The sequence below is a fragment of the Opisthocomus hoazin genome, chromosome 2 (genome assembly GCF_030867145.1).
Source record: "Opisthocomus hoazin isolate bOpiHoa1 chromosome 2, bOpiHoa1.hap1, whole genome shotgun sequence".
Lineage (NCBI taxonomy): Eukaryota > Metazoa > Chordata > Aves > Opisthocomiformes > Opisthocomidae > Opisthocomus > Opisthocomus hoazin.
In genome coordinates, this window is record NC_134415.1 from 105,322,872 (window position 1) to 105,350,262 (window position 27,391).

The 27,391-nt window shown below is 35.9% G+C and overlaps 2 protein-coding genes across 7 annotated transcripts in view; one reads left to right on the forward strand and one right to left on the reverse strand.

The window, feature by feature from the left end:
* Positions 1 to 19,165, forward strand: part of ANGPT2 (angiopoietin 2) — a 46,210-nt gene extending 27,045 nt beyond the window's left edge. Inside the window, exons 4-8 of one of the 4 annotated variants that reach the window (XM_075414712.1) lie at positions 1,275 to 1,402; positions 9,947 to 10,048; positions 10,561 to 10,727; positions 14,646 to 14,776; positions 16,207 to 19,165. In XM_075414712.1, the coding sequence (XP_075270827.1) occupies positions 1,275 to 1,402; positions 9,947 to 10,048; positions 10,561 to 10,727; positions 14,646 to 14,776; positions 16,207 to 16,367 (689 nt within the window). In that variant the 3' untranslated portion in view covers positions 16,368 to 19,165. Of the gene's footprint in view, positions 1 to 1,271; positions 1,403 to 9,946; positions 10,049 to 10,560; positions 10,728 to 14,645; positions 14,777 to 16,206 lie in introns of all 4 variants that reach the window. The other 3 variants (XM_009939718.2, XM_075414711.1, XM_075414709.1) reach the window with 3 other exon arrangements.
* MCPH1 (microcephalin 1) overlaps positions 1 to 27,391 on the reverse strand; it is a 132,730-nt gene that overhangs the window by 61,056 nt on the left and 44,283 nt on the right. For all 3 annotated transcript variants that reach the window (XM_075414706.1, XM_075414708.1, XM_075414707.1), the window contains one exon: positions 20,541 to 20,618. In XM_075414706.1, coding sequence (XP_075270821.1) covers positions 20,541 to 20,618 — 78 coding nt within the window. The remainder of the gene's footprint in view (positions 1 to 20,540; positions 20,619 to 27,391) is intronic.

Consider the following 27,391-nt stretch of genomic DNA (forward strand, 5'->3'; position numbering starts at 1 on the left):
CAAAAAAGGAAAGTGCTGTTCAGAAGTTCTTGCTTTCAGTAGTGTCCTAAATAATATGATGTTGTAGATTTTTCTAAACAAAGTAAATCCCAAGTTTTTTGTCTTAATGACTGACACTATCCCCTTAAATACCATTACCGTGGCTGTACATGTTGCTGCTGATGTTATCTGCTATGCTAGTGCACAAATAAGTAAACAAGTCAAAGTCATGTTGGCTACAACACTGTTAAACCCGGAGTGGAAAAAATAATGAATGTTTGCCAAAAAGACAAAATTAGCAGGGAAAGCTTCTAAGAGAGTATACAAACAACAGAGTGTGGAAAAGCAATTAAAACACTGAACGTGTTATTTTTATATTTGAGGCAAAGCATGTAAACAGGTAAATAACAAGCAAGCTAAAAAGAACATAATAGGCAACTATAATATAAACATATATTTATATGGCACCTAAAACTTTGTACTAAATGGCTGTGCTTGTTAGATTAAATTAAAAGGGAAAATACACAGGACCAACCCCAAAAGGGTCAAATATGAAATATCAGTCAGCAGGCGAAATGCCAGGAAATTCCAACCTCCATAGTTAATAAAGAGCTGAACCAAAAGATGAGCCTTAGATTGTTCTGTAAAACAAGAAGGCTTAGGCATACTAAAATGTAGTTTTTACACAAATGAATTCCAGAAGGGATGTTTCCTTATTCAGTTGGGCTGAGCTACCAAGCTTCAGCTTGGTACATACCATGTTGTTCCTGCTCAGCACAGGGGCAAAAAAAATTAGATAAAACTTTGTAAGAGTAGTTACTCCAGTCAGCTGTATTATAAAAGGTTTCAGAACTCTTATGTTAGATTTCACAATTTTAGAGTACTCCCCAGAGGTCATTATTAATGTAATCAGTTGCTAGTTAGATATGTTTGTACTGGGAGTTAATGCATGCAGAGGTTGTAATGCCTGTAAGAGTCCAGCAAAGGCAATGAATGGAAGCAGAAGCTGTTCAGCTGAATGAGATGCATATCCTAGCTTTTCTTATTCAGCATACTAATAAGTGTCATCACTTTTCAACCTGTCAAGCAGCCACGCTTGTATCAGAATATCTTCTCTAAGTAATAAATATACAGTGACAACACACGTAATTAATACCTTGATCAGTCATTTCTTTCAGGACCAGGCATATTTTTTGCAACTGCAAAGCTTTAAGCTGATTACATCATTAATTGCTTCTTAGTAATTTTTATTCATCTCCTCTTAATGCCTTCAATTTTTATTGTATTTTTAGCAGCTAAGAACACCTTCATCGCTAAAGAGGAGCAAATCAGCTTCAAAGACTGTGCTGAAGCTTTCAAATCTGGACTGACAACAAGTGGAATCTACACCTTAACAGTTCCAAACATTTCACAAGAAAAGAAGGTAGGATGGCTAAAAAGTGCTACCTAGGCATTCTGTGTGTTAAAAAGTTACTTGATCTGGTAAATACACTATTTTAAAGGCTAGTTAATAATGAAGTTTATTACCGACCATGTTTTTTAATGAGCATTTCAACACTTATAGATCTGAGTATCTCACAGGAAGAAGAAAGTCCTTCAGGTGAAATCTTGGCTCAATTGAAATGAATGAGCATTTTTTGTTCACTTTAGCATGCCAGAATTTCACTCTTCATTTCCACATAATTAATGCAATTAAAGCAATATAGTACTGTAGTTTCTTTATAAAATCTCTAACTCCAACACAGTTGCTCTGCATGATTAGCAATCTCTTGTCTCCTCTTAGTTCCTTTATATGCTGAGGTCCCTTCGGGTGGCAAAAGGAGGTAAAATCAGGGGCATGGAAGAGGAGTACATGAGTACACTCATGGGTGTGTACTCATGTAAACAATCTACTAGTACTGGACTTGAGTATGGGTTCTAGTTCTTTGTTACGCAGAGTTTTAAGGGCATTAGTGTAACAATTACATTAGCAATTAAATCAGCACAACTGAGACTAGGTAATACTGAGAACTTTCCTGGAAAATACTGCTGTGATTTAAATAAAAGGTGAGAATTTGCAGTGGTTTCACTAGATCAGTTTAAATTCCTCTATGGATATTTTTTTCTCCTGTGTGTTTAGCTGAAATGAACTTCCATGTCAATTTTAAGTTAAAGCAATACACCATACCCCTATAGAAGAGACCTTGAGCTAAAAATGGCATTCAGTGGATAAAAACACTGGATGCCTGACAGAGATGCTCCATCTACTGAAGTAAATAAAATTATAAAGCTTCAGTTAGTATAATTCAGTTGAAGCAATCAATAAAATCTTAAAGGGAGAAAAGTCCCAGGTGGATTGTGAGGAGAAAGAACCAAAAACTGCAGTGAGCATTCTGAGGAGTGGGTCTCAGTGATGAACATTTGTTTCCAACTTTTCAGACACAGCAGACCAAGGAGGCTAAGGGACATTTGAATATAAACAAAAATGCTTAATACATTTCTTAGACAAACACTAAATAATTTTCTAATGTTTTTTATATTATAACTTCATATTGTAGACATTTCCTTACAAAAAAGGAAGTAACTCTACTTTACTAAATCAGAAATACTTGGGAAAAAAACCTAACAGAAAATGTACAAAAGCAGAGAAAAATGAGGGCACATGGGGAAAAGCAATTGGTAAAACTCTGACAAAGAAAGCATTTTTTTCCAAGTTTCGATAGCAAAGATTTAGAAATTAAGTTCACCAGTGACTAGTCTTTGAAGTGCCAGAACTTCATCTAGCCCAAGCCAGACTTTGTGATCTTTATCCTTACAAAGCTCTCAACTAAAGGAAATAAGCAGTTTGTTTGGGTAGGATCTATAAAATACAATACATAAACCCCACAATTTTTGCAGATATCATCTAGACAAATGACGGTATCTGCAGTCTGCTTCTCTTGGGGAAAAAAAAAAAAGAAGAGGCTGGTTTTCCTTTGGAATAGTCTAGTCTATATTCAATACATCTGTTTTACAAGAAAATCAGTGACATAAGATGCAATAAAGTGTTTTATTACACATGAAGCAGAATGGTATTTAAATAGCATCGATATCTACAATCACAATTTTAAATGCTAAAGGAGATTGAAGCTACTGCATCTCTGAAGTAATAGATTACAGTAGCCTTTGTTAGACATCTCAGGAAGGGTCAGATTCCTTGAATCTCTTAATATTACTTGTCTCAAACTTTTACCTTTGGTTTTAACTTTACTATCAAATGTAATATACAGAGCATTTTCTAAAAGCAGACACAAGTGCATGCCACATTACAGAATGAAAATTTCTGTCATAAACTTTAACACTGCATTTTCAAAGCCATAAATCTTTAGGGAATTTACATGATATGAGAACTCAGAGCAATGCACATTTCTACAAAACTAAAACCTACCAAAATATTCTATCCCTGAAACAAAAGTACAATTGCAAATTTCCTAGACTGTAAAATATTAAATGCTTTACACTGAACATGGAGGTGTAAAACACTGAACAGAAATACCCATCCTGGTAACTGACTAGGTTAAAAAAAATTAGTTAAAATTTAATGAATTTATTAAATTAGTAATTAATTTAATAATATTAAAGAATTTTAATCGTATTCTGCCCACTTCAGATAGAATGAAAAAGACACTTGAAAAGACAGCAAAGGTCTTAATTACTGTATGGTGTGAAAAACAAGAGACTAAAAAGTTTTAATCCGATGCAGATTTTTTTATACAAATGTGTAAGAGGAGTTGTCAAGGGAAGTGAAGGTTTAGGGATAATCAACACGTTACACCATTTTCAGCTGTTTATGATGTGGATGACCACTCGGACCAGGAAACAGAATGACCTTTTTTATTTGCCAAAAGTGCTGCACTGCTGTTTATGTTTTTGTCTTTTCCTCTTGTAACACCTTCTGACCTCCCAACAGGCTTATAAACAACTTCTGTGTAATCTGTAACTGATCCCACTTTACTAATTTGTCTCCCATCATAATCCAAAACTAAAGAATTGCATACGAGGTCTGAGAGGAAAACAATTATTTCATTCCATTAATATTTTCAAGCTTTCAAGCTTTCCTGTTCTGCACCAGGACAAAAGCTAAGTCCTTTAAAAAACACAGAGGAAAAACAGCAAAAGACTGCTGACACAAGGAAAAATGGCAGAGGCAAACCCATGGCAAGTCAGTAGCTTCCCGTTTACAGCAGTTACCTGAACCGATTAACCTCCTGGTCTTAACCAGGCAAGAACAGTTGAGTCTGGATGACCCTAGTACATGAGCTCAACCACTACCACAACTATTACAAACATATTACCCAAATCTTAAAAGAGTGGCTGAAGCAGTGGGTGAGCTCTTCCCCATTTCCACCACTCTTGAGCTGAATTTTTGTCCTGGAACTAACACACGTTCCAAGCCAAGGCCTTTTTGAACCAAAACTTTCTTGCAGAAAGTGATTTGTGCAAGTTTGAATTTTTCCAATAAGAATGGTTTTGCATAACTTTCATAAAAAGTGATCATCCAGACAACTAACTAGTCGTTTCAGAAGGAGCCCATACCATGGAACTTGTGTTTAAAATACACATACACAAACTGTTTCCAACTCTAAGCATTAAGAAAGAGCATATGAGTAGCTTCTCCAATACAGTAAAAGGTCAGATGAGGGGGTTTTTTTGTGAATTTTAGAAGTCTCATCATCTGTCTTTTCACTGGTAACTGGTATTAGGTTAAATTACATTATAAACCACGCATATAGTTATTTTTTCCAGTTCAAGGAATCTAAGACTGCAATGCTTAGCTAGTCACGTCTCTAGGACCTAGAGATAGCAGAATACAAAATCATTGTGCAACATGACCCAAAGGCCTTCTGACAACAGCCAAAAGTGATGCAAAGGGAAGCTGCACAGATGCAGCAACCGCGCTTGCTTTGGTATAAAAACTATAGTGGATCTTCATCCTGATAACTCAGCCGGACTCTTACACCATTCAGGCAGTAGGTCTGAAAACACTTATACCCCAAATATTCTAATGTACAAGAAAAAAGAACAATTACTTGCTCTGAAGGTTAACTTCCTGGACACGGAAGACATCAAGTTGACTGCTGACAGCTTACGCGCTTATAATCTTTGGAAAGGGGACTGCTGCTGGTTACACAGAGCTTACAGCATTTTCAGACATATAGTGCTGATCTTTAGCTGAAGGTGAAAACTATGAACAGCTGACCTGAGCTCTCACAGTGCTACAGCTGCTAGAACTGTAAGTTCTGAAGCAGTTCACGAGATAAATCAAATATTCCCCTTGCCAATTTGTTGTAATTTGAGAGGCTAATCTCTTTATTCTTCTTGGCATCTGTTTGAAGACTCCTGCTGCCTGCCTAATCTTGGTATCTATTTTTACTAGTTTTATGAAATGTTACATTTCTTCCTTTTGAATATAAAACCTAGGCTAGGTTGAAAGGTCAGAAGAGTTCTGTTCTAGTAATGAGTGTTAGAGAAAGCCTCATATGCATATCATTTTACTGGAGAATGAAGATTTAAAAAAAAAAATAAGTTACAGTCCAAAGAATGCTTCCTTTTCCCTCATCTTTCACATACGCGATGAAGAAATTGTCCCGTCTGCAGACTGACACAGCGATTTATTGTGTTTATTTTAAACTAAGCAAATCCTTTCCTTAATCTTCATTTTACTGAACAGCCTATCTCCATCCTTAAAATTACTTATGAATATACATCATTCACTTAAGTATTTTTAGTAAAAAGTAATAAAAATAGATGAACTTATTTCACTAATTTTCTTTCTGTAATCTTTACTGCCATTTTTCTTCATTGACTTTATTATTTCCAAAATTAAAAATCAAGTGTGTATGTAAATTGGAAGTCCCTAGTTTTACAGTATTTTCTTCTTGTTTAGTCAGAGAATTGATTTCTAGGGAAATGATCTGGAAAGCAAAGGAATGATTTCATATGCAAAGCTGCACGTGTGAGGGCTTGAAAGGTAGGGTTCTGGATTGCCAGTCAAGCCTGAAAGCAAAACATTTCACTGTATGTTGCTTACTTAATAGGTGGTAAAAAGAATTGTCACTTTTTAGCTAGTTCAGGCGAGCAAGTGTGCAACCATGACGTGCAGCAGTTAGAAACCATACACTGAAATCTCAAACAACAATAAACTTTTCACCTTTTAAAACAGTTACTATGACACTGGAAGGAGATGATGTAACCAGTACATTCCCTTTGCCTGTGCCACACTTTCCACCCAAGCAAGAAAAGGACTTCTCTTTCCAAGGCCACAAACTGGCATCTTTTAGAAGCACTTACAGATGATTGACATTAAATTTTTTGGTGTGGAAAAGTTATACTCCCAAATTTACATAAAATTTGTAAATTCGTTACCAGTAAGAAAAATCTACATGAAATGTTTATGGACTTCTCTTCTTTTAAGTTCTTATTATGTGTTTCAGTTCCTACTAAATTGCTTCTCCCTTTGGGAAAAAATTTGCAGTACCCCAGCATTTATCCCAAAGAGTCTGTAGTGTCTATAAAAGCTAATTGTCTTACCATTCACATACAAAAATGATAGTGGCTATAATAGGATTACCTTATGTGAGACATTCATAGTCATTCACTGAGAATATTTTAATCTAATTAGATCTACATAAAGTGTCATTTTAAGGCATTTATATCTTCAAAGTAATAATTCCAGCTGAATTGAGATTTAGATGACAGACCTCAAGGAAATGGTATGTCACATTCAAAAGCATCAATTAACATCTTCAACAGCAGTATTAGACTGGACCAACGGCCCATGTAAATTAATGCCCAGCCTCTCTAAGTAGTTAAAAACTACACGTTTCAGAGAAGGAGGAAACAGTTCTATTCTCAATCTATCTGCTTACACTGTCCTTTCAGTGGGGTGAAGCTTCACAGTCAACAACTTTCTCTACAACCAGTGTTGTAGATACTTGACCACTGTTAAATCAGCATTTTAACTCGCACAGGTGCTTAATCTTTAGCCTATCCCTAGTATCCCTCTTCATAGCCTCTTGTGGAAATTAATTTTCATGTATACATTACACGTCACATGAGTTAGCTTTCTAAAACACATTGATCATCTTTCACAATACCTTATCTTCAGCCTTTTATTTACAAAAATAGAAAAATTTTAATTTTACTAAATTTAATTTACATACTATTACAATATCTTTACCAGTCATTAAATACAGAGGTTAGTAAAAACAAACAAAATGGGCTTTCAGGTGCAAGGAATTGCACACAGCAGTACAAATTAAAGTTGCTGCTTTCAATAAAATTCTGTTCACATGGCATACTTCAACAAGTAATCGCTAATCCAAATCTTTTTCTTCTTTCTTCTGTCTTTCCTAAAAATCTTCAGCTGAATGTATTACGATTCAGTGCCACAGAAATGGTCAGAGGGATGGAACACTTCTATGAGGAAACGCTGAGAGAGTTGGGTCTGTTCAGCCTGCAGAAGAGAAGGCTGCGGGGAGACCTTATTGCGGCCTTCCAGTACTTAGAGGGGGCTTATAAGAAAGATGGGGACAAACTTTTTGGCAGGGCTTGTTGCAATAGGACAAGGAGCAATGGTTTTAAACTAAGGGAGGGTACATTTAGACTATATAGAAGTAAGAAATTTTTTACAATGAGTGTGGTGAGGCACTGGCACAGGTTGCCCAGAAAGGCAGTGGAGGCCCCATCCCTGGAAACATTCAAGGTCAGGATGGACGGGGCTCGGAGCAACCTGATCTAGTGGAAGATGTCCCTGCTCATTGCAGGTGGGTTGGACGAGATGGCCTTTAAAGGTCCTTTCCAACCCCAGCTATTCTATGACTCTACAATTCTCTGATGTTGGACAAAGACTTTAGATACAACCTTAAAATACATTATCTGCTTTGGATTTCCAATGTGTTACAGCCCATTGAAACACTAATGTGTTTAATATTTGCAGCTCTAAGGGCTTGCTTTCCCATCAAAAGTCTGATGCTGTTGAACATTATATATGCCACTCCTTGCATTGCAAATACCCTGCTTGATTTATACAAATATGTGTGTGTATAACATACGTACAATACACATACACAGAAATAGATGCATACCCTAGAAGAGCCAACTATATTGAAAACTTAGTAAGGAGCACATTTTACTTCCTAAAATGACACAGCACACTGCCACGGGACAGAATAAAAGTCTGGCTTCTCTGAAGTCGTACTTTTTCAGTTAATTTTGAGGATGTCTAACAGTTCAAGGAACTTAAATCTGCTAACTGCTAACACTGATAAGACAATCTTCCATAGAAGAGGATGAAGAAGACATACAGCTTCAGTGTCATTGGGTCATGATTGGGGGCATTTATAAGTACATTGTGACAAGCAGCAGTAAGTTACGTAAGAAGGAAGATCACTAAGATTTTTCTAAACAAAGGAGGAAACACTCAAATTCATAATGAAACGCTCAGGTCTAGGTGTTGATTTGTATTTTTGGGTTTTTTTTTATATTAATCTGTACAGATGAATCCTATCAAAGTGTAAAAAGCCAAATTTTGGCTCCACTGCTATAAATCGGAAGATGCAACTTCACTCAACTGATGAAAGATCTAGAACACAGATTAGAAGTTAATGTAGTTTAATACTCAAACTATAACTTCACAAAGATGTGAAATAATTCTGAAGAAGACTGAGAACTTCAGTATCTTGGCAGAAAGTGTTAAAAAACAAATTAAACTTCCAAATGAGAGAGCCTAGAGCATTAAATGTAAACATCCAGAGAGGAATACTGGTAGAAGAAATGTAAGATTTTTCTTAAAGTTATCATCGATATTAACATGCAATTTAAATAGATACTGATTTCAGTTTGACTTTGATTATACTGTTTTAGACCAGCATAGCTCCCCTGACACTTTACACATATACATTGAAATTCTGCTAGTTTCAGGAAAGCAGAATTAGATTCAACAGTTTTAAATCCTTTCTCAAGAAAAATGATCCTAAATATTCACATAAGATTTTCTTGTTAATTTACCCCCTACATTGCCCAACATCACTCCAAAATTCTCCCTAAATTTTCAAAAGATTTTTTTCCATCAGCATCTCCACAGTATACTGGCACACCCAGTAATACCTTTTACCTCTGACACTGCAGTGAACATACACCAGAATTCTATTTAACTCAGTCACTTTCTATTTTTATCTAGAAGGATATTGATTGAACAGTTCACCTATAAACTTGAATTTTACTGCTCCAGGATGCATTTATTGGGCATTCTAAAACTGAGTTCAGTGAACTATTATGTGTCAATGCTTTCAAATATTTAACTTGGTAAAATCAAAAACAATTTATGAATATTTGGAAACGTCTTACAGTCATTACTTTTTTCATCTGGAAACATGATATTCATTTCAGTCTATATATAACAACATCTAACATTCACATAATAATAGTTCTACACCTAGATTTTATTTTGGGGTCCGACCATCTGCAAAGGTATTGGACAATGGCAGTGGAATAAAAACATATTTCAGATTGCTCACTGCCTGAATTTAACTCTGACAAACCATGAGAAATTTGAATGGATCTCCCACAAAAAAGCTGGAGAAGTGAAAACATCTTTCAGGAGAAATATTTCATAAGGAAACTTCCAAAAATATCTGTGCAAGAGGGAAGTATAGAATCAGAAGCTACATTCATGTTTTTCTTCCTTTAACACCAGCTATCAGCTATTTTTAAGGTGTCATTTGTAAACAGTTAAGCATGGTGTATACTGAGGAATCACATTTATTTGTGGACAACCACAACTGATTTGTATGAAAGCTATGAAAACCAGCATTTTTAGGTTAATACACATTTTGCACTTGTACACTTTAAAACATACCACTATATAGATTATGCAAAGCCCCATGCTTTGTGTTTTTGTTTTCCCATGACTGCATGCACTTATGCTGTTACGTGCTTACTCTGGTAGGCCTACTGTGACATGGAAACTGGTGGAGGAGGTTGGACCATTATTCAGAGACGTGAAGATGGCAGTGTGGACTTTCACCGGACATGGAAAGAGTACAAGATGGTAAACAATGTTTTCTGAAGCCTTAATATTAGTTATAATTATCTTAAATATGATATAATAATGTTATATTAATAGCATCCTTAGAATGTAAGCAGGTTTTAGAAGTTGTCTTTGTCCTTAGATGTTCATTTCGGAAATGTCAAGAGTAGTGTAATTTGTTTGCCTAAGCAGATTTGCATGCGTGATGTTTGTTTTTAAAGAGAAACCTTACTTTTCCTTAATCAATTGTTCCATGATATGTCCACATTTTTTGAGTTATTTGTGTTTCTAGTGGCAACAGTAGAAACTGCTCCAAATCTACAAAGTAATATTGATTCTGTATTTCAGACTCCTGAGTTTGTTTTTGCTGAAGTTAACTTGTTGAAATATTACAGATCTGTAACCCTCACAGACACAGTGAAATTCTTAGTTGACAGATTGAAAACTATTAAACTTAAATCTGATAAAGTGTTCATTTTAACCTCAAAGAAGACACAGACCAGAGCTACTTAAATATACAACTTCAATTACAGGGATTTGGTGATCCAGCTGGGGAGTATTGGCTGGGAAATGAGTTTGTTTCTCAACTGACTAATCAGAAGCGTTACGTTCTTAAAATACACCTGAAAGACTGGGAAGGAAATGAGGCATATTCATTGTATGACCACTTCTCTCTAGCAAGTGAAGAACAAAAATACAGGTAAGCAGAAAAATCAGATCTGAATAAAAAAAGATCTGATGATAATCATTCTAGACTGTGTAGATGCATGACCTTATTTCACACAAATTATGACATTTTTCAGTTCACTCAGAAAATAATGTTTGCTCCATTTTTCACCTATTGTTTAAACCAGTCTTAATAACCAATATTTTCCCAGCAGAGACAATATATATTTCACTAGTGCACACTGGGTGAGTTTAACACATAAGATACACAAAGATGAAGAGATAGTATGGTATGGGATAGGATACACTTGCTAATATAGCAGATATGCTTGCTAATATAGTGGATGGCAGCACACAATATTTGGGGCAATAGGACCCTGTCTGCAGTTGCTATCAAATCCTGATTCCAGGCAATAAATGCATTTCTCGAAGGTGGATAACTAAGCTGAATAGTACTTCAAGGAGATTTTCCACTTAAGTCAGTGGCTAGTAGGAGCTGTTCTGTCGTCATGAAGAGCACACTGAAGTAACGCTACCTTCTCCTTCCATGACCCACTGGCTTGGATTCTCAAAGAATAAAGCTCCCATCTGTGAAAATGAAGCTAATAGCAAACGTCCAGTATCACCCCCTACAAATCTGTCACTTTAAACACCAGATTTTAAAGGACCTATTAATTATGCTCCCATCATTCTGTAAAATGTAAAGCTTCACAATTTCTTCTTACATATTTGGTTAAAATAGGAAATCCCATACATTTTAAATAAATACTTCATATATAAATATTACCATAGTGTTATAGATTTTAAATAGTATCCTAGTATTATACATTTTGAAACAGTATCAGCCACAGCTGAAATATATAGGCAGTTCATAACTTCATTCTCCAAGCTCTCTGTAACTGCAGTAGATATTGCTTGATTGGTTACAGAAGAAACTAGAGACTCTACAGTATAACAGATGCTTTCCTACCACATGGTCCAAGAAATGTTTCTTTGTAAGAATCTTATAAATTCATGGAGCTTTAAGTGACTGGACAGAAAAATTGCCTAAATTTAGATTAATTTCTCCAAGATTTCTGGCAAGTATTTGTTGTAAACAAAGTCCATCTGACACTTGAGAGAACTAATGCTGTTCCTTCAACTCAGGTCTTATACACAAAGCAATGCAAAACTCTCAGCATCTCCATCCCCCAAAATGTTAGTTCTTAATCCTTAGTAGTATACAGTTGTCTCAGCTCCAAAGCAAATATTTTTTCATCTGGAAACAGGGAGAATCTACAGCAGAGATTTTTTGAAAGTAATGCTTAAAAATACTTATAAAGGCAACCTTTGTAAAATGGGTCATTACCCTTGTCCACTTACAATATTAAAAAATAATTACTGAAAACTAAGATGGTTGTCTCTTAATAGATACTTTATTTTAAAATGCAGCCAGACATGGAAGGCATCATAGAATGCAGTGGATGAAAGAATATATCACAGAATCACAGAATCACGGAATGGTAGGGGTTGGAAGGGACCTCTGTGTGTCATCTAGTCCAACCCTCCTGCCGAAGCAGGGTCACCTACAGCAGGCTGCACAGGACCTTGTCCAGGCGGGTCTTGAATATCTCCAGAGAAGGAGACTCCACAACCTCCTTGGGCAGCCTGTTCCAGTGCTCCGTCACCCTCAGAGGGAAGAAGTTCTTCCTCATGTTCAGAAGGAACTTCCTGTGCTTCAGTTTGTGCCCATTGCCCCTTGTCCTGTCACTGGGCACCACTGAAAAGAGCTTGGCCCCATCCTCCTGACACCCACCCTTCAGATATTTATAAGCATTTATAAGGTCCCCTCGCAGCCTTCTCTTCTTCAGGCTGAACAAGCGCAGCTCCCTCAGCCTCTCCTCGCAGGGGAGATGTTCCAGTCCCCTCACCATCCTTGAGGGATCTCAAGGATGAGATCCATATCTAACATTATGAAAAAGAAAAAAAACCTAAGAAAGTATTCCACTAAGATTCACAGAAAAATTGAGATCAGAATGGACTTCATTTGAGTCAGACTTTCCGATCTCAAAGCTGTGAGGTCAGGCCAAGTTGCTCAGGGCTTTATCCACTTGAGTCTTGATAACCTCGAAAGGTGGAGACTGCACAACCTGTTCCACTGCTTGTCTGTCCTCATGGTGAAAAAGGTTTGCCTGATACCCAGTCAGAACCTCTTATTTCAGTTTACATCCACTGCCTCTCATCTTCTCTAATACTAAGCCATACTTTAAAAAATTGAATAATAGTAATAAATAAATGAATAATACTCTGCTTACACTGGACTTCAAATTATATTTGAAAATCAAGCCTAGGCTCATACATTATACTTGGGACCTTTCATACCATTTCTGTTAAAAATTGACTTGCAGAATTTTGAACTCACCTTAAGAAAAAACAGAATATTTCACTTATTGAAAGATATTTTTAGAAAATCTGTAATGAGCTGATCTTTTGAAACACAAATGAATAAAAATTCATTTATTCTTAATATTTCCAAATAGGGAATATAAAACAGGTTAAAATAATCTGTTAAACTACCAGCCAAAGACAACTTCTGTCATAAGCAGAGAGTTACAGTGCAAGACTGATCCACGGACAAGTTAGTTCTCCTTGGAGTCAGATCTCCTCCTTAAAAAACAGAATACCTCTGTCGCAACAACCCCCATGCAATGCTACAGGCTTGGGGAAGAGTGGCTGGAAAGCTGCCCAGCAGAAAATAAACTTGGGGTGTTGGTCGACAGCCGGCTGAACATGAGCCAGCAGTGTGCCCAGGTGGCCAAGAAGGCCAACAGCATCCTGGCTTGTATCAGGAATAGTGTGGCCAGCAGGAGTACGGAGGTGATGGTGCCCCTGTACTCGGCACTGGTGAGGCTGCACCTCGAGCACTGTGTTCAGTTTTGGGCCCCTCACTACAAGAAGGACATTGAGGGGCTGGAGCGTGTCCAGAGAAGGACAATGAGGCTGGTTGAAGGGTCTAGAGAACAAGTCCTGTGAGGAATAGCTGAGGGAACTGGGATTGTTTAGTCTGGAGAAGAGGAGACTCAGGGGAGACCTTACTGGTCTCTACAACTACCTGAAAGGAGGTTGTAGTGGGGCAGGTGTTGGTCTCTGCTCCCAAGTGACTAGGATGAGAGGCAATGGCCTCAAGTTGCGTCAGGGGAGGTTTAGATTGGATGTTAGGAAAAATTTCTTCTTGAAAGGTTTGTCAAGCACTGGAACAGGCTGCCCAGGGAAGTGATGGAGGTATTTACAAGATGTGTAGATGTGGTACTTAGGGACGTGGTTTACTGGTGGACTTGGCAGTGTTAGGTTTACAGTTGGACTTAACGATCTTAAGGGTTGTTTCCAACCTAGATGATTCTATGATTTAACACTAATAAATCTATGAAGGATGTGAAAAAGAAGAGTAATTAGGAAAGTGAAAAGGGAAATATTGAGAAACTTCTAACACATCAGTTACTAGTTGATAATTAGTAGTCCAGGTAATGCTATTATCTCTCATAGATGTGAAGTTGTAATGCTACATTGCCATGTTGTGCTAACAGCAAAATAGGAATCGAAAAAGTTTTGGTTTAAACTTTTGAACTCGATTCAAAATAAATAATTGCACACAATGTAATTACAGTATTAAGAAATGCATGATACATATGAAAAATTCCAGTAGTTATTATCTACCTACTCTCATTTTCTTCTGATATAACAGGAACAAAACAGTTGTCTCTACAAGTGTGGAAGGTGTTCATTAGAATATTGTGCTGACCATTTCTGCTCATATGAAAACATTATGCTGCAAAGCTTACAACAGTACATTGGCCAGAAGAGAACTTGCCTATTTGAACAGGATATTTATTGCAAAGTATTCCATCATTATTTTGCAGATCAGCTACCATTAATTTCCATGTAATAATTGTTTTTCCATTCTGCACTTCTACAGGATCTACCTTAAAGGACTTACTGGGACTGCGGGCAAAATAAGTAGCATAAGCCAACCAGGAAATGATTTTAGCACAAAGGATGCAGACAATGACAAATGTATTTGCAAATGTTCACAAATGCTAACAGGAGGTAGGAATGTTTTTTTGTTTCTCAGTCTTCCTATTTTTATTGGCACTGAAATTGTCTGTGAGATAAATCATGGTAATTTTGACAGTAAATTTTGACTACTGAAGAAGTCCAAAACTCACAGATAGAAATGCTAGTACGGTGACTCCAAATGAAATATTTTACCATTGGACAAAGGTTAAAGTTAAACAAGAGAAGTTAAAACTGGAGAAAAACCCCCAGTCTCTCAAGTCGGGGTACAAGAAAGTCTTAATTGTGGAACTAACCAGAGCAACAGCAGATTCTTCCAAGGAACGAGATAACATAGTCCCAGAGATCAAAACAACTCTGCCAAAAACGTTGTTTTAGAGATTCAGTTGGTCAGTGAAATGGCTCCTGATTCTTTAGGCACAAACCCATCCCCTAACCAGCCAGAGGAGAAGAAAATCCCCAAAGCTGATGTATACTGTACATGCCGCAGAAGGGTACAAATATTTAATATCATATTTCAATATAATTATGAAATGGCAATACATAAATTTAAGATACACCACATACATAAGATATCCACATTTATCTAATGATTGTTCACTAACTATTGGAGGTTTAGGTGGTATTTTTATCATGAACCACACAAGCCATTCTATAATTTGTCAAACTAGAATTCCACATTCTGAAATGCAAACAACTGCTTTGTGAATTTGACTTCTTTTCCTGTTATCTCTTAAGCAATGGTTTGTTTCCCTATAGCACAAGTTGCAAGACAAAAGACAGCTTCAGTTTATCCAAAAGGATAATTGGATTACTACCGTGCAAAACAGAACACGCACATTATCACCATCATAACAGAAGTATAAAAATATTATCTTATTAATAAAAATAAATTTTCCTTATGACCCACTAACAGGTCAGGACCACAAGGATACAAAATAAGTTTGAGTTGTTTTTTTCTCCTTTTCCTTCTTACCAAGTTTCAGCACAGAGGTTTTGAACTAATCTGCACACAGAACTGCAACAGATATCTAGATTAATCCTCTAAAAATAATTAAGAAAGTTAAGAGTTTAAATCTGTGAAGAACAGGAATTTACCAGAGTATACAAAAACCAAAGAAGACTCAATATCATTATAGTTCAAGTCAAGTTCTGCCCTGAGACTGTCAGCAACCTTTGATATCAATAATAAATTAAACTTGATTGAAGGCCTTCCCTTCTCAATTTTCAACTGCTATGTATTACATAAGCTTCAGGGATATGTAGAAAATACATAAATACATCTCCTTACTGAGTTTGAAGGATGTATTTGATACAGATACTTCCAAATCGTAAGAATGAAAACCTGGTTTTAGCTTTCTTGTACTTTCAGAACAGCAAAGTGTCCTTATATACTACAATGAAAATTACCCGTGCTGACGTTTTCCTGTCCTGATGGTTTTTCCTTGTTTTCTGTCTTGCAGGATGGTGGTTTGATGCATGTGGTCCTTCTAACCTCAACGGAATGTATTATCCATTACGACAGAACAACAACAAGTTCAACGGTATCAAGTGGTACTACTGGAAGGGCTCGGGATACTCTCTCAAAGCCACGACTATGATGATTCGACCAGCAGATTTCTAAATGCCTTTGCATTATGTGAATTATGTATTGTATAGTCTTCAAAGACTTCATTCGACGAGCATATAAACACGCATCTGCAACTTGTCTCATTTTTAAGCCCAGAAAACATGCGCTAGTGTTCTGAGGGGATCAGTTCAATTCCTGAATTGCAATAGCCTTGATCAGCTAAAGCTCGTATTACTCAACCAGATGCAAAGTCTAAATCATCAACGTGGTGTAACAGTGATTTGGCCAAACAACTGAATAAAAAGAACATCCAAGAAACTGTCAGACAACTTAAGGACTCTGTTTTACTGATCATTTATGTTACGTATGTGTTAGTAAATAACTGGAACTGTGAAAAATACCTAAAATAGTTTTAGAAATATGCATTTTGCCTCATCACTGAACTTTAAACAATACTCTAATATGAAACACTTAACTAGATCTAGAACTATTTATCTCTGTGTCATGTTTGCCTTTTATGTACATAAAAAAGAATACTGTCCTGTAATTAGCTCAATACTGTAGTTAAAGAATACATTCTTCATCCTCATAGTCTCCTAAACAACCTCCTACACTTCAGGGATTTTTTCCAATAGCCTGTATTACTTTATTTAACAGAGGACAAATAGCATTTAAGTACTTTGCATTTATTCTTGGGAAATACCATGTACAAAAATCACGTTTCTTTCCATTTGTACTTACTACAGTCACTATCTTCAAGTTACAAAAATCCCTGCAAATTACAATATAGTATGTGTTTCTTTATATTTTTACAAAGATTGCACTTTTTTCCTTTCCTTGTCATTTACCTGTAAATGTAAAATAACTGATCAGTATTTTATAAACTGAGACAACGGCATTAACACCAAATGTCCGGTTGTCTATGACAATCAGTTATCACCTGGTGCTGTAGTACATCTATACGTTTTGTAAAAATAACCTAACTGAACAACATATGCATGTTCTTTGATACAGTTAAATTCATACTCATGAGTTAAGATACAAATGATTACATTTTAAGAACAGGAAGAAAAATCTGAGTGTTATCTAAGGTCATACAGTTGGGGTTTTTTTGGTAAGGTTAGGAATTCTCCCTAGAAATTCTCTGTAGGTAGGCCCTCAATGTATGACACAATGTGATTAAATTACTCTACTGGGTGATTTTTGCTTTTTAAATTGTTTTTTGTTACTATATGCTTTAAAATTTTGTGCTGTACAGTGCAGTTCAGAGTGGGAAGATATTTCTTCACAAATCACACAAAATAATCCTGTTGAGATTTTTCCCCAAATTAAATTTAGGTTTTAATTCTCATGCTTAGTCTTTGCCTTAAAGTAATAATTTTGTAAATTTTTAATTTCAGCAGATGACTGAATTAGTTACAAGACAAGAACATATCTCGTACCAAAACAAAAAAACAAAAAACCCCAGACGCATTTCTGGAGGCTTACTTAACAAAAAGTATTGTATCTTAAAAACAGTAAATGATTTTGAGAAAGATGGAATAAAACTCTTCATTTCATACTAACAGTCATTAAAGCTGCTGTCAGAGTACCCCACCACTCACACCGCCACCATTCTTCACTGAAAATGTGTCGGCATTACTATAGGGTGGCAGAGACAAAAAGTACTTTTAATATTATTTCATGATCCAATTTTAAATAAACCTAATGAATGTAAATTAACAGTCATCTGAAGAGTTGCATAAAATAATCTGAATGAATGTAAGATTACTGTTGAAGTATTTTATTGTTTCTCCTAGCAAATTTGTATGGATAAACATACCCCAAACTAGAAAGATACTTCACAAAATTGCTTTAATGAATTTCTAAGAAATGTCTTAAAGAGCAAGTCTGGAAGAGGGCCACCAAGCTCGTGAAGGAGTTAGACACACCAAGAAGCACACGACATACCAAGAGGGGCCGAGAGTGCTGGCCTTTTTCAGCCTGGAGAAGGGAAAGGGGAGACCTTACTGCTGTCTGCAACTGCCTGACTGTGAAGACACAGAGAAGACAGAGCCAGACCCTTCTTGGAGGTGCACGGCAATGGGACAAGAGATGGGACAAGAGGCAGCAAACACAAGTTGGAATTCGGGAAACTGGATTTTCTTTTTAGTTTATTACCATCAGGGTGCACTGGACAAGTCCCTTGGAGCAGAGCGTTGAACTAGACAACCTTCAGAGGTCACTTCTAATCTAAAATATTTTATGATTCTATGAAATTTAATAGAAATGCTGAGTCTAGATTACCGTGTTTCTTGCTTCATTGCATTTAATCAGACAACCCCCAATACGAAATAGTCCCAGTATCTGAGATAGTAAGCACATCTAGCCAAATAATCTAAAAAATCCCCCAAACCAAATGTCTTAAAAAACATGGTGGAATCTGGCACAGTATGCATGCTCAACCTGGCAACTGAAAAGAGTTCTAACTTCTGGTTGACATTAACCTTCATTATTTTAGTAAGAAAACTCTATATGACAAGCATAATTAAATATTGCATGGCTAGTTTCAATTTGCTGGAAAGAAGCCCTTATAAAGCTTACGGCTTTTTGATGACTGCTCTGGGAAAGTGATCGAAGATATTGATGTAGACGTTGAATGGATCAATTGTTGAATGAGACTTTTTTGGTAAAATGGAGTAATCTATCAACATGAACATAATATTTTAGAGTGAATATGTTTTTAAACGACATTTTGTCTAAATGAGATTGCACGGCTTAAACTGCAAACACCAAAGTGAAGTGAGAGGAGGACATTTGAGAAGGAATGCAATAATAGGAAAAAGAAGGCTGCAACAACTGCTTTGGACTTGGTACAAACAATAAAACATAACAGCAAGATCTTCTTTTAATTTGTTCCTGTAATCAGATAAACAGTATATAAAGCTAGAATGCACTTCCATTTTCTCTAAATACTTCTTAGGAAGCAGAAAACAAATAACAAGAAAACAAAGGGAACATAAACACCATTCATGCTTAAATAATAATCATATCTTTAAAAATAAAGTATCTGTTACAGTAAGAAACCAGACTGACTGAAGAAGGGAATGACTGGAAAGGTGGTGGAAATACCACCCTGGACACGGAGTTTGTTCCTCTGCAAGAGGAGCACACTGCAAAAGAAGCGATTCAGGTTCTCAGCACAATCATAACCTCCCTCGATTTTATTCTCTCACCATCTATCAAGCCCTCCTTCTACTTCAGGAGTATAAACTATAAACAGAATCTAAAAACAAACCCCAGCAGGAATCAATTCCAAAGAATGCTATGTAAGTTCTTACTGCTAGCATGCCTGGTTATTAGACTAGGTAGTCTGAGAAGAAACAGAAAACTCAAAACAGCTTAATGTGAAGTACAGTTTTCTTATAAAAATACAGAAAAGGTGGAAAAAAGAACATGCTGCTTATATATTTTTCAAATTAAGTTTTTCCACTCTTAATGTTTTTGCTATATAAAAAAACCTACTTCTCCTTTTAGAAAAAATACTCCATTATAATGAATGATTAATTTCTTTGGGCTTATTTCAGAATAACTGTTACAATTTTGCTACACTTCAGGAACACACAAATTATGAAACAAAGTCTTCATCTTGAACATGTAAATTTACATAAATTACAGATTTAGAAAGAATGTTAAAAATAAGTTCTTAGCAGTTAATAAAATTATAGTAAAAATAAAGTTCAAACCCTATTAAACATTCTTTCTTCAAAGCCCCTATGCAATTTTGAGAAACAAATAGGAGATGATATTTAACTAGCTGCTACAATATAAGAGAAATTGTGAAACCTTTTTTCGCAGAAGTATTAGAGTGATTGAGTAGTAATCTGCTAGAATTCTACTTGTTCTAAAACCAAACTAAAATTACTGTTTATAATCAATTGCAACACATGGAGTGCAGAGAACACTTGGGTCTGCACAGATACACGATGCCCTCACATACACACTTTTGCACTAGTCCACAATTCAGTACTTGAGAATGATCATTAAAGGCAGGAAAAATCCGTACCAAAGTTTTTGCACACACTTCAAAAAGTAGTGGACAAAAGAGAAAACAACTCCTTACAGTGTTTCCTTAAAAAAAATATTTTTTCTAGTAGGCCTTCTTGTTCACCAAACCTATTTAGAGGGCCAATAGTTTTCCAGATAAACAAAAGAAAGTTCATAAGGTTAAAGGGCCATTAAACTTACAGGAGCTGCAGGGAAGCTGGATGAAAGCTCATATGGTTCCTCTGAGATCCAATGGCCCAATTCCAAAGACCACAGAACCTAAAATAAATTAAGCGGTAAGGAGAACTCTTAGATTTTCTAAAATAGCAAACTCTTTGAATGTGTAATTAGAAGTAACAGTGCAGTTGCAGTAGTTGGTTTGGTAATTCATTTATCCAAACCAAATGATTCGCTGAAAAATCAAGCAATCAGAAAGATAGAAATTTTACAACTGAAACAAACCATTAAAATACCAAAGTCATACTTCTGTGCATAGCTACATAAAATTTTAAAACCTTGTGAGGATATCAGAAAAGTCAACGTTTTGCATTGCAATACATAAATTAGAGTAGAGATTTGAAAAGGGAAGTCATACTATATCAGTACTGTTGTCCAGGTTCAGTTATCACTGAATTTCATGAGGTTCCTGTTGACCCGTTTCTCCAACCTGTTAAGGTTCCTCTGAATGGGAACACCCATCTGGTGTATCAAACACTCCTCAGAGTTTTGTAACATCTGCAGATTTGCTGAGGGTGCACTCTTCCCCATCATCCAGATCATAAATGAAAATGTTAATAATACTGGACCAGTATCAACTCTACTGCTGCTGACTGGGCTGATGCAACTACCGTATATAATCCACTTTACATATATAAATCAGCCTGCAAAGAAGAAAAGCTCAATTTCATTCTCTTCAGTGTCCTTCTCTGTCAACATCACATTCTAGAGCATAAGAAAAGGTTGCTAACAGTGCAGAGTATGAACTGTCAAGAAAATATGTAATCATTTGTGTTCAGCTGAGCTCTGAAGTGCTGGATCAATATGATCCTTGGAAACCAGCAATCCTAACACTTTGGACTACTTTCAGACTTCTGTTCCCATCAGGGCTACCACAAAATGGTTAACAGAAAAAAAAAAACCTACTTGAAATGGTTATATTTTCAGTTTCTGAAATACACAATTTTTCATATTGTTTTTGGTAAAACTTTCCCAAAATTACTCCTTCCAGCATTTTTCTTGGGTTGAGTTTCTAAACCATTCTTCAAAACAATTTATCATTATAAGTTGCAATTGGTAGACTATAATATTGAAAGCCTCACAAAGAGTGTTCAGAGATTATCCCTCTAGTGTTTATGAGGAAATGGAAAAAAAGACTGAAGTTCCTACCATGGTTCTGCCCTTGAGTCATATAAAGGTCATTTTCCTTCTAATTTCTAGATAGTCTAAATTCTGAAGCACACTTTGCTGGAAGAGGAGTTCATTTTCCTCATTGGCTTCATCACTGTCAGCTGAGCTGTAAAGCTTCTCATACAGGTAAAAGACTGGTAAGTTCTTTACCAAGTTTGTCACACAGTTCAGCTTTCCCCTTTTACAGATACTTGAGGTTCACAACATCCTTCCCGTAGTTGCCATTTGGCACGCTTTAAATATGAGTCAAAAGAAGCATTTTTACCCACTAGTGAGAGACAGCACAATTCAGATCTACAACCTTAAAAACTACAGCAACTCCCCAACACCCTGCTGCCTCTACAGCAACAAGTAGTATTAAGTGAACAAAAAATGTACGTACACCCCCAAAATGGGATATATGGAATTTATTAGAAAGTAAATCCCAGTGTTTAGGATAATTCTACCTCTGGCAGTCACAATTTCCCTAAATAGTTCTCTGGTCATTTCAAGCAGATGATGCCTGTTTCTTACTGTTAGCAGCATAGCCATGCACCATTAAACTGTTGTCCTTATTCACCTTAGAACAAGCTGAATTTCATCAGTGCGTGAAATTATTCCCATGCTTGATTCACAATTAACTGAAATATTCTGGAGTTTTTTTATTCTTTTGGAAGATGCCATAGAAATTCATACATTATTAGTTTTAATTTCAATTATAAAACTTTACCTCATAAAATCTGGGAAGCAGTGCTATGAGATGTTCCCCTTAGACAAAAATTAGCATAAGAGGTAACAAGCATGATAAAGTTATCCTTTACAATGTTACAGCTCACTAACTACACAAGATTCTAAGCTGAACAGACTGATTAGAAACTAATAATGTAGATCTTATAAAACGGCCTAACTGTATGTAGGAGAGTGACTTTCTGTAAAGGGCTTTTTTTGCCCCAAACCTGTTGCTACGAGCAGTAAATTGCAAACTGAATTTAGAAGCTAATTTTGTTATCAAAACCAGCTTGACGACTTTCAGGGGAACCAGCAGCCTTGTCAACCTTGTCAAAAGCTGGTGCTTTGTGTGATGTGGCAAGTGGTGTTCTACCTGTGAGGGGAGGTGTCCAATTTTGCAGGCTATTGGAAGTGAATAGTGATAATGAAAAGGCGGCACATCTTCAAACCTACTGTTGAACTTTATTACAAAAATCCAAAGAATATTATGTTTACTTTTAGAAAATGCACCACCAAATATTTGAAAATGCAACAGCTGTAGAAAAAGAGAAACTAATTTCTGTAGTCATTATATCATACCAAACCTAAAAGTTAAGCACATTAATAAATCAATGATCTTTAAAAATATTTAAAATGTAATAATGCATTGCAGTGTTTAGCAAAGAAAAGTATCATAACTTCTTAAAAACATACAGTTAAGACTGCAACTTAGGATTTTAAATTATAAATTTTACGGTGGTACCTGTGTATATTTTTTACAATTACTTTTTACAATTTACAATAAGAATATTGAAATCTGTTACTTTTATACTTATTGCTGTATATATTTTTGTAAATAAAAGAAACTTGTTAATCCAAGCCATTTCTCTTCTAATCACAGTATAAATCAACTTTAACTGAACCGAGAAAATTGTAACTTCTAAGATGATTCTTAAAGACATGCTGCATGAAAATAATTTCTTTGTAAATAATCTTGAGCAGGAACAGAAGTACCATGCTGTAGAACGCGTACATCATCTCCTTATAGTACCAAAATGATGTTTGTACCAAGAGTAACTGGCAAACAACCCAAGCCGATTAAAACATAAAGCCAAAAGATTAGTTATTATCAAGTAATCCCATTTCATTTTCTAGGCCAATTTTACAGTAACAACCTCTATCAATCCTTGTAGTATTTACTGAATTTTGTTTAGAAATGAATTTTGTTTATCTTAACAAAAGATAGATTAATGCTTGTCTATCATGGTTCTGGAATTGAGTACAAAGGCATCCTATCTACTTTCCTAGATAAAAAGAAAATTAGATACAGAGTTCATAAACAGGTGCTGCAGTAAATAATTAGCTCACCACTCACTAAAACATTTAGTCTTCATGAACACAAAGGCAAGAGCTCTCCATTCTAGGTCACTGAAAGTTTGCTTCTGACTATAGTGGAGACAAATTTTCAACCAGTATATTTTCATAGCAACACTAAAAAAATGCTTCAAATTGACGTGGGACAAAAACAAGTTATGATTTGCCAGATTATTCTGGAGTAAGCTACTTTTCCTTATTAAGTCAGTAATATCTTCATATTCAACAGTTCCTTAGAATGTGGAAAAGAACTAAGAAAAGCTGAAATACTTCAGAATATAGAAGTGTTTATATTGAGAAGAAAGAGCTATCCAGAGGTTTTCAAGTGTGCAGTTACAAAAGATTTGGCTTAAAATATAATGTTAAAGCAGTACAGCATGGATCACGCATGAATGTTGTATATAGGAATATCAGAAGTTAGGAAAAGACAGCTGATAACATTGAGATATTAAGAATGCATTGAATTGTAGTAGAATGCAGTCTTGCTGGTCATGGAGGACCCAAGAAACGAAGAAATAGGGAAGGAAGAGGAGAGTGGGAAAAGCATAGTTTTTCTGTGGACTTCTTACAGCCTTAAAGAATGTTTTCCTTTGGCTTTGGCCTCTAGAATCAAGTTGATCAATCTTCTGTTACTTCATCCTCAAGTATGAACTATTTTGTCTAATTCAGTATCCAGCAACCTGTATGGCATGGAGCTTCAACAAGTGTCCTGCAGGTTATACAGGTACACGTTTAGCCTTGGTGCAGTTTTTCCTTTGCATATCCATACCAGCTACATTCTTTTATTTACACTACATAGGGAAATTTCTGTCAAATATCAAGTTCACAAGGGTCTGAAAACACACTGTTTGACTGATCAGTACTTAAGGCCTCTTACCCATCCAGCTAGCACACTGAATGATCATATGGTATTTGTACTTGAATAACTCATCTTGAAATATGTAAATAGAGTGCTATGAAGATTAAATGTCTAACAGTAAATTTTATATACCTACAACATCCACCTTTAAAAAGATAATTTTAAGTTTTTCTCAGAAGAAAAAAAATATTGCAGCCTAAATTATCTCTCCATGTTACAAGTCAAAAAGCAGAGCTAAGTAATATTTCAGCTTCTTAAAACATTGAGAAACATCTTCCAAAAGACAACCATCACTGCTCAAAATTAAAACATTGTTTAAAAGGTACTACTGATTTCTCTAGACTGATTGATTATTCTAGTTAGCCATTTTGAAGCATTTTACCAATGAAAGCACTTATGGTAGGATTGACTACAGTATAGAAAGGCATTTAAAGGATTCAGTATTGTAGCATTAATAAAAGGAAAAGATTATTTTGCTTAAATGAAATTCTCCTGACTAATTTTCTACAGAACCCCTCATGATGGTTAAGTAAGGCTTCAGCTTTCTCTTCTCTTCTCTAGTTAAAGTATTGAGTTAATGAATTTGGGTAAAAGGATGGCAACATTATACCAGTGACACAATTAGAAATAAGAAAATAATGCTCTTATGTAATAAGATGCATAAACTTAACCAGATAAAGAATTTTTTTTTTTAAAAGTTCAAAGCAATATTTTCTTTCAGTGAAATGAATTACTTAATTACTTGAGGGATTAGACATTTATGGACAAAGTTGTACCCAGCCGTAGTGAAAGATTTAAGCACAGTTCCAAGAAAACTAAAAATAGCAATATTCATAGATAAGCAGATACTATAAGATTGAACAAACTTGTGAGCTGGAGAACTGAATTCTGAAGTTTTTCTCTAGTTCCTTGTCATGTGGCTCTGCTATAACTTTACAACTTTTTCTAAATAGCAGCTCAATAAAATGAGTGAAGACAGGTTCAGCATTTGATCCAATAATACTTACAGGAACAAACTAATCCTTGGAACAATTCCATTTAACTTATTGGTATTATATGAGGGATACTGATGATGCTGTGATGAGTCTAAACTGTAGGCTGTAAGAAAGCCGTAGAACATTTGGCATTGCTACTAGTCACTACTGGTCTATGAAGAGCATCTGTTGATGTTTTCACCATGGATTCGTTCATAGAAGCTCAGTCCATAAAATGGGCAATGAAATTCCAGAACAGTAATTGCCAGCATACTGATTATTCAAATATGGCTTTATGTACAAAGATAGGAAACTTATTTACTGGATTTTTGTAGTAGTTATCTACACCTTTAACTATCTTAGTCGTTAAGTGAAGCTTCTTCCTCAAGAAAATGTACTGCTTTATGTTTGACTACCCTGTTATGAGAAAGGAACTTACAGCAAATATGTTGTCACTTGTTTAAAGCTCCATACAAAGCTAAGTGTGGGACAGATATTTCAATGTATTTCTTTCACAGATTCATAGAATCATGTAATAGTTAAGGCTGCAATGGACCTGTGGAGATTGTCTTGTCCAAACTCCTTGCTCAAATATGTTCCTCTTAATGCAGCCAAGAATGCTATTGGTCCTTTTTGCCACAAAGACACATTACTGGATTGTTAAGATGATGAAAGATGCAAACCCCTTTATTCAAAGGAAGATTAATCACCAAGAACTTCTGAAAACTCCAAAGTCTACCATAACAGCTTCTTCAGTAAAACTACACGTATATCATGTAGGACAAGCTTCACACTGGTAAGTGCCAGACATCTTGAAAACAAAAGGGCAACAGGAGTTTATTTTGTTTCCGGCCCAACATCTACATTCTAAAGTATTTATAACAAAAAGGAAACCAAGAAGTTTAAAATTATTCTACAACCCTTTTCTATGTAAGTTGAAGAGCTATTTTCATATAAATTCTAACAGCTATGTTTTATAGCTCTGGAAATGTGAGGAAAGCTGAAAAACTGTCATCTGCAATGTCAGATTGAGTGGTTAATCTCCATTATCACAGTGAGAGATTGATGTGATTTAACCCTGGGCTGACAGGTAAGCTCCTCATCCAGTCACTACTCACTCCCGGCCCCAGCAGGATGGAGGAGAGAATTAAAAGGGCAAAAGTGAGAAAAAAATCTCCTTGTGGGTTAAGATAAAGACAGTTAATGAATGAAGTGAAGAAAAACAGTTTAAAAATCCCCAAATAATGTAAAAGTAATCATTCCCACCAGCAGATCGATGGCCAGCCATTCTCCGAGCAACGGCTGCTTTGGAAACCCCCCTCCCAGTTTTATAACTGAGCGTGATGTCATAGGATATGGAAAATCTCTTTGGTCAGTTGGGGTTAGCGGTCCCAGCTGAGTCCGCTCCCAGCTTCTTGTGCACGCCCAGCCTACTCGCTGGGGGGGCTGACTGAAAAACAGAGAACACCTTGACACTGTGTAAGCACTGTTAAACAGCAGCGAAAACACTGGTGGGTGATCACCGCTGTTTTGGTCACCAGTCTAAAACAAAGCACCATACAGGCTATGATGAAGAAAATTCACTCTATCCCAACTGGACCCAGTACAGCAATTCACGATTATCTTGTCTTCACAGTAGCAATCTGGTTACTTTATGTGGTAGTCCACAAAAAATTTTGAGGATATACAGTGATTCTTTGATCTGGATGTCTGGGAACCATTTCTGTAAATTACAAAGTCTCCAAACTACT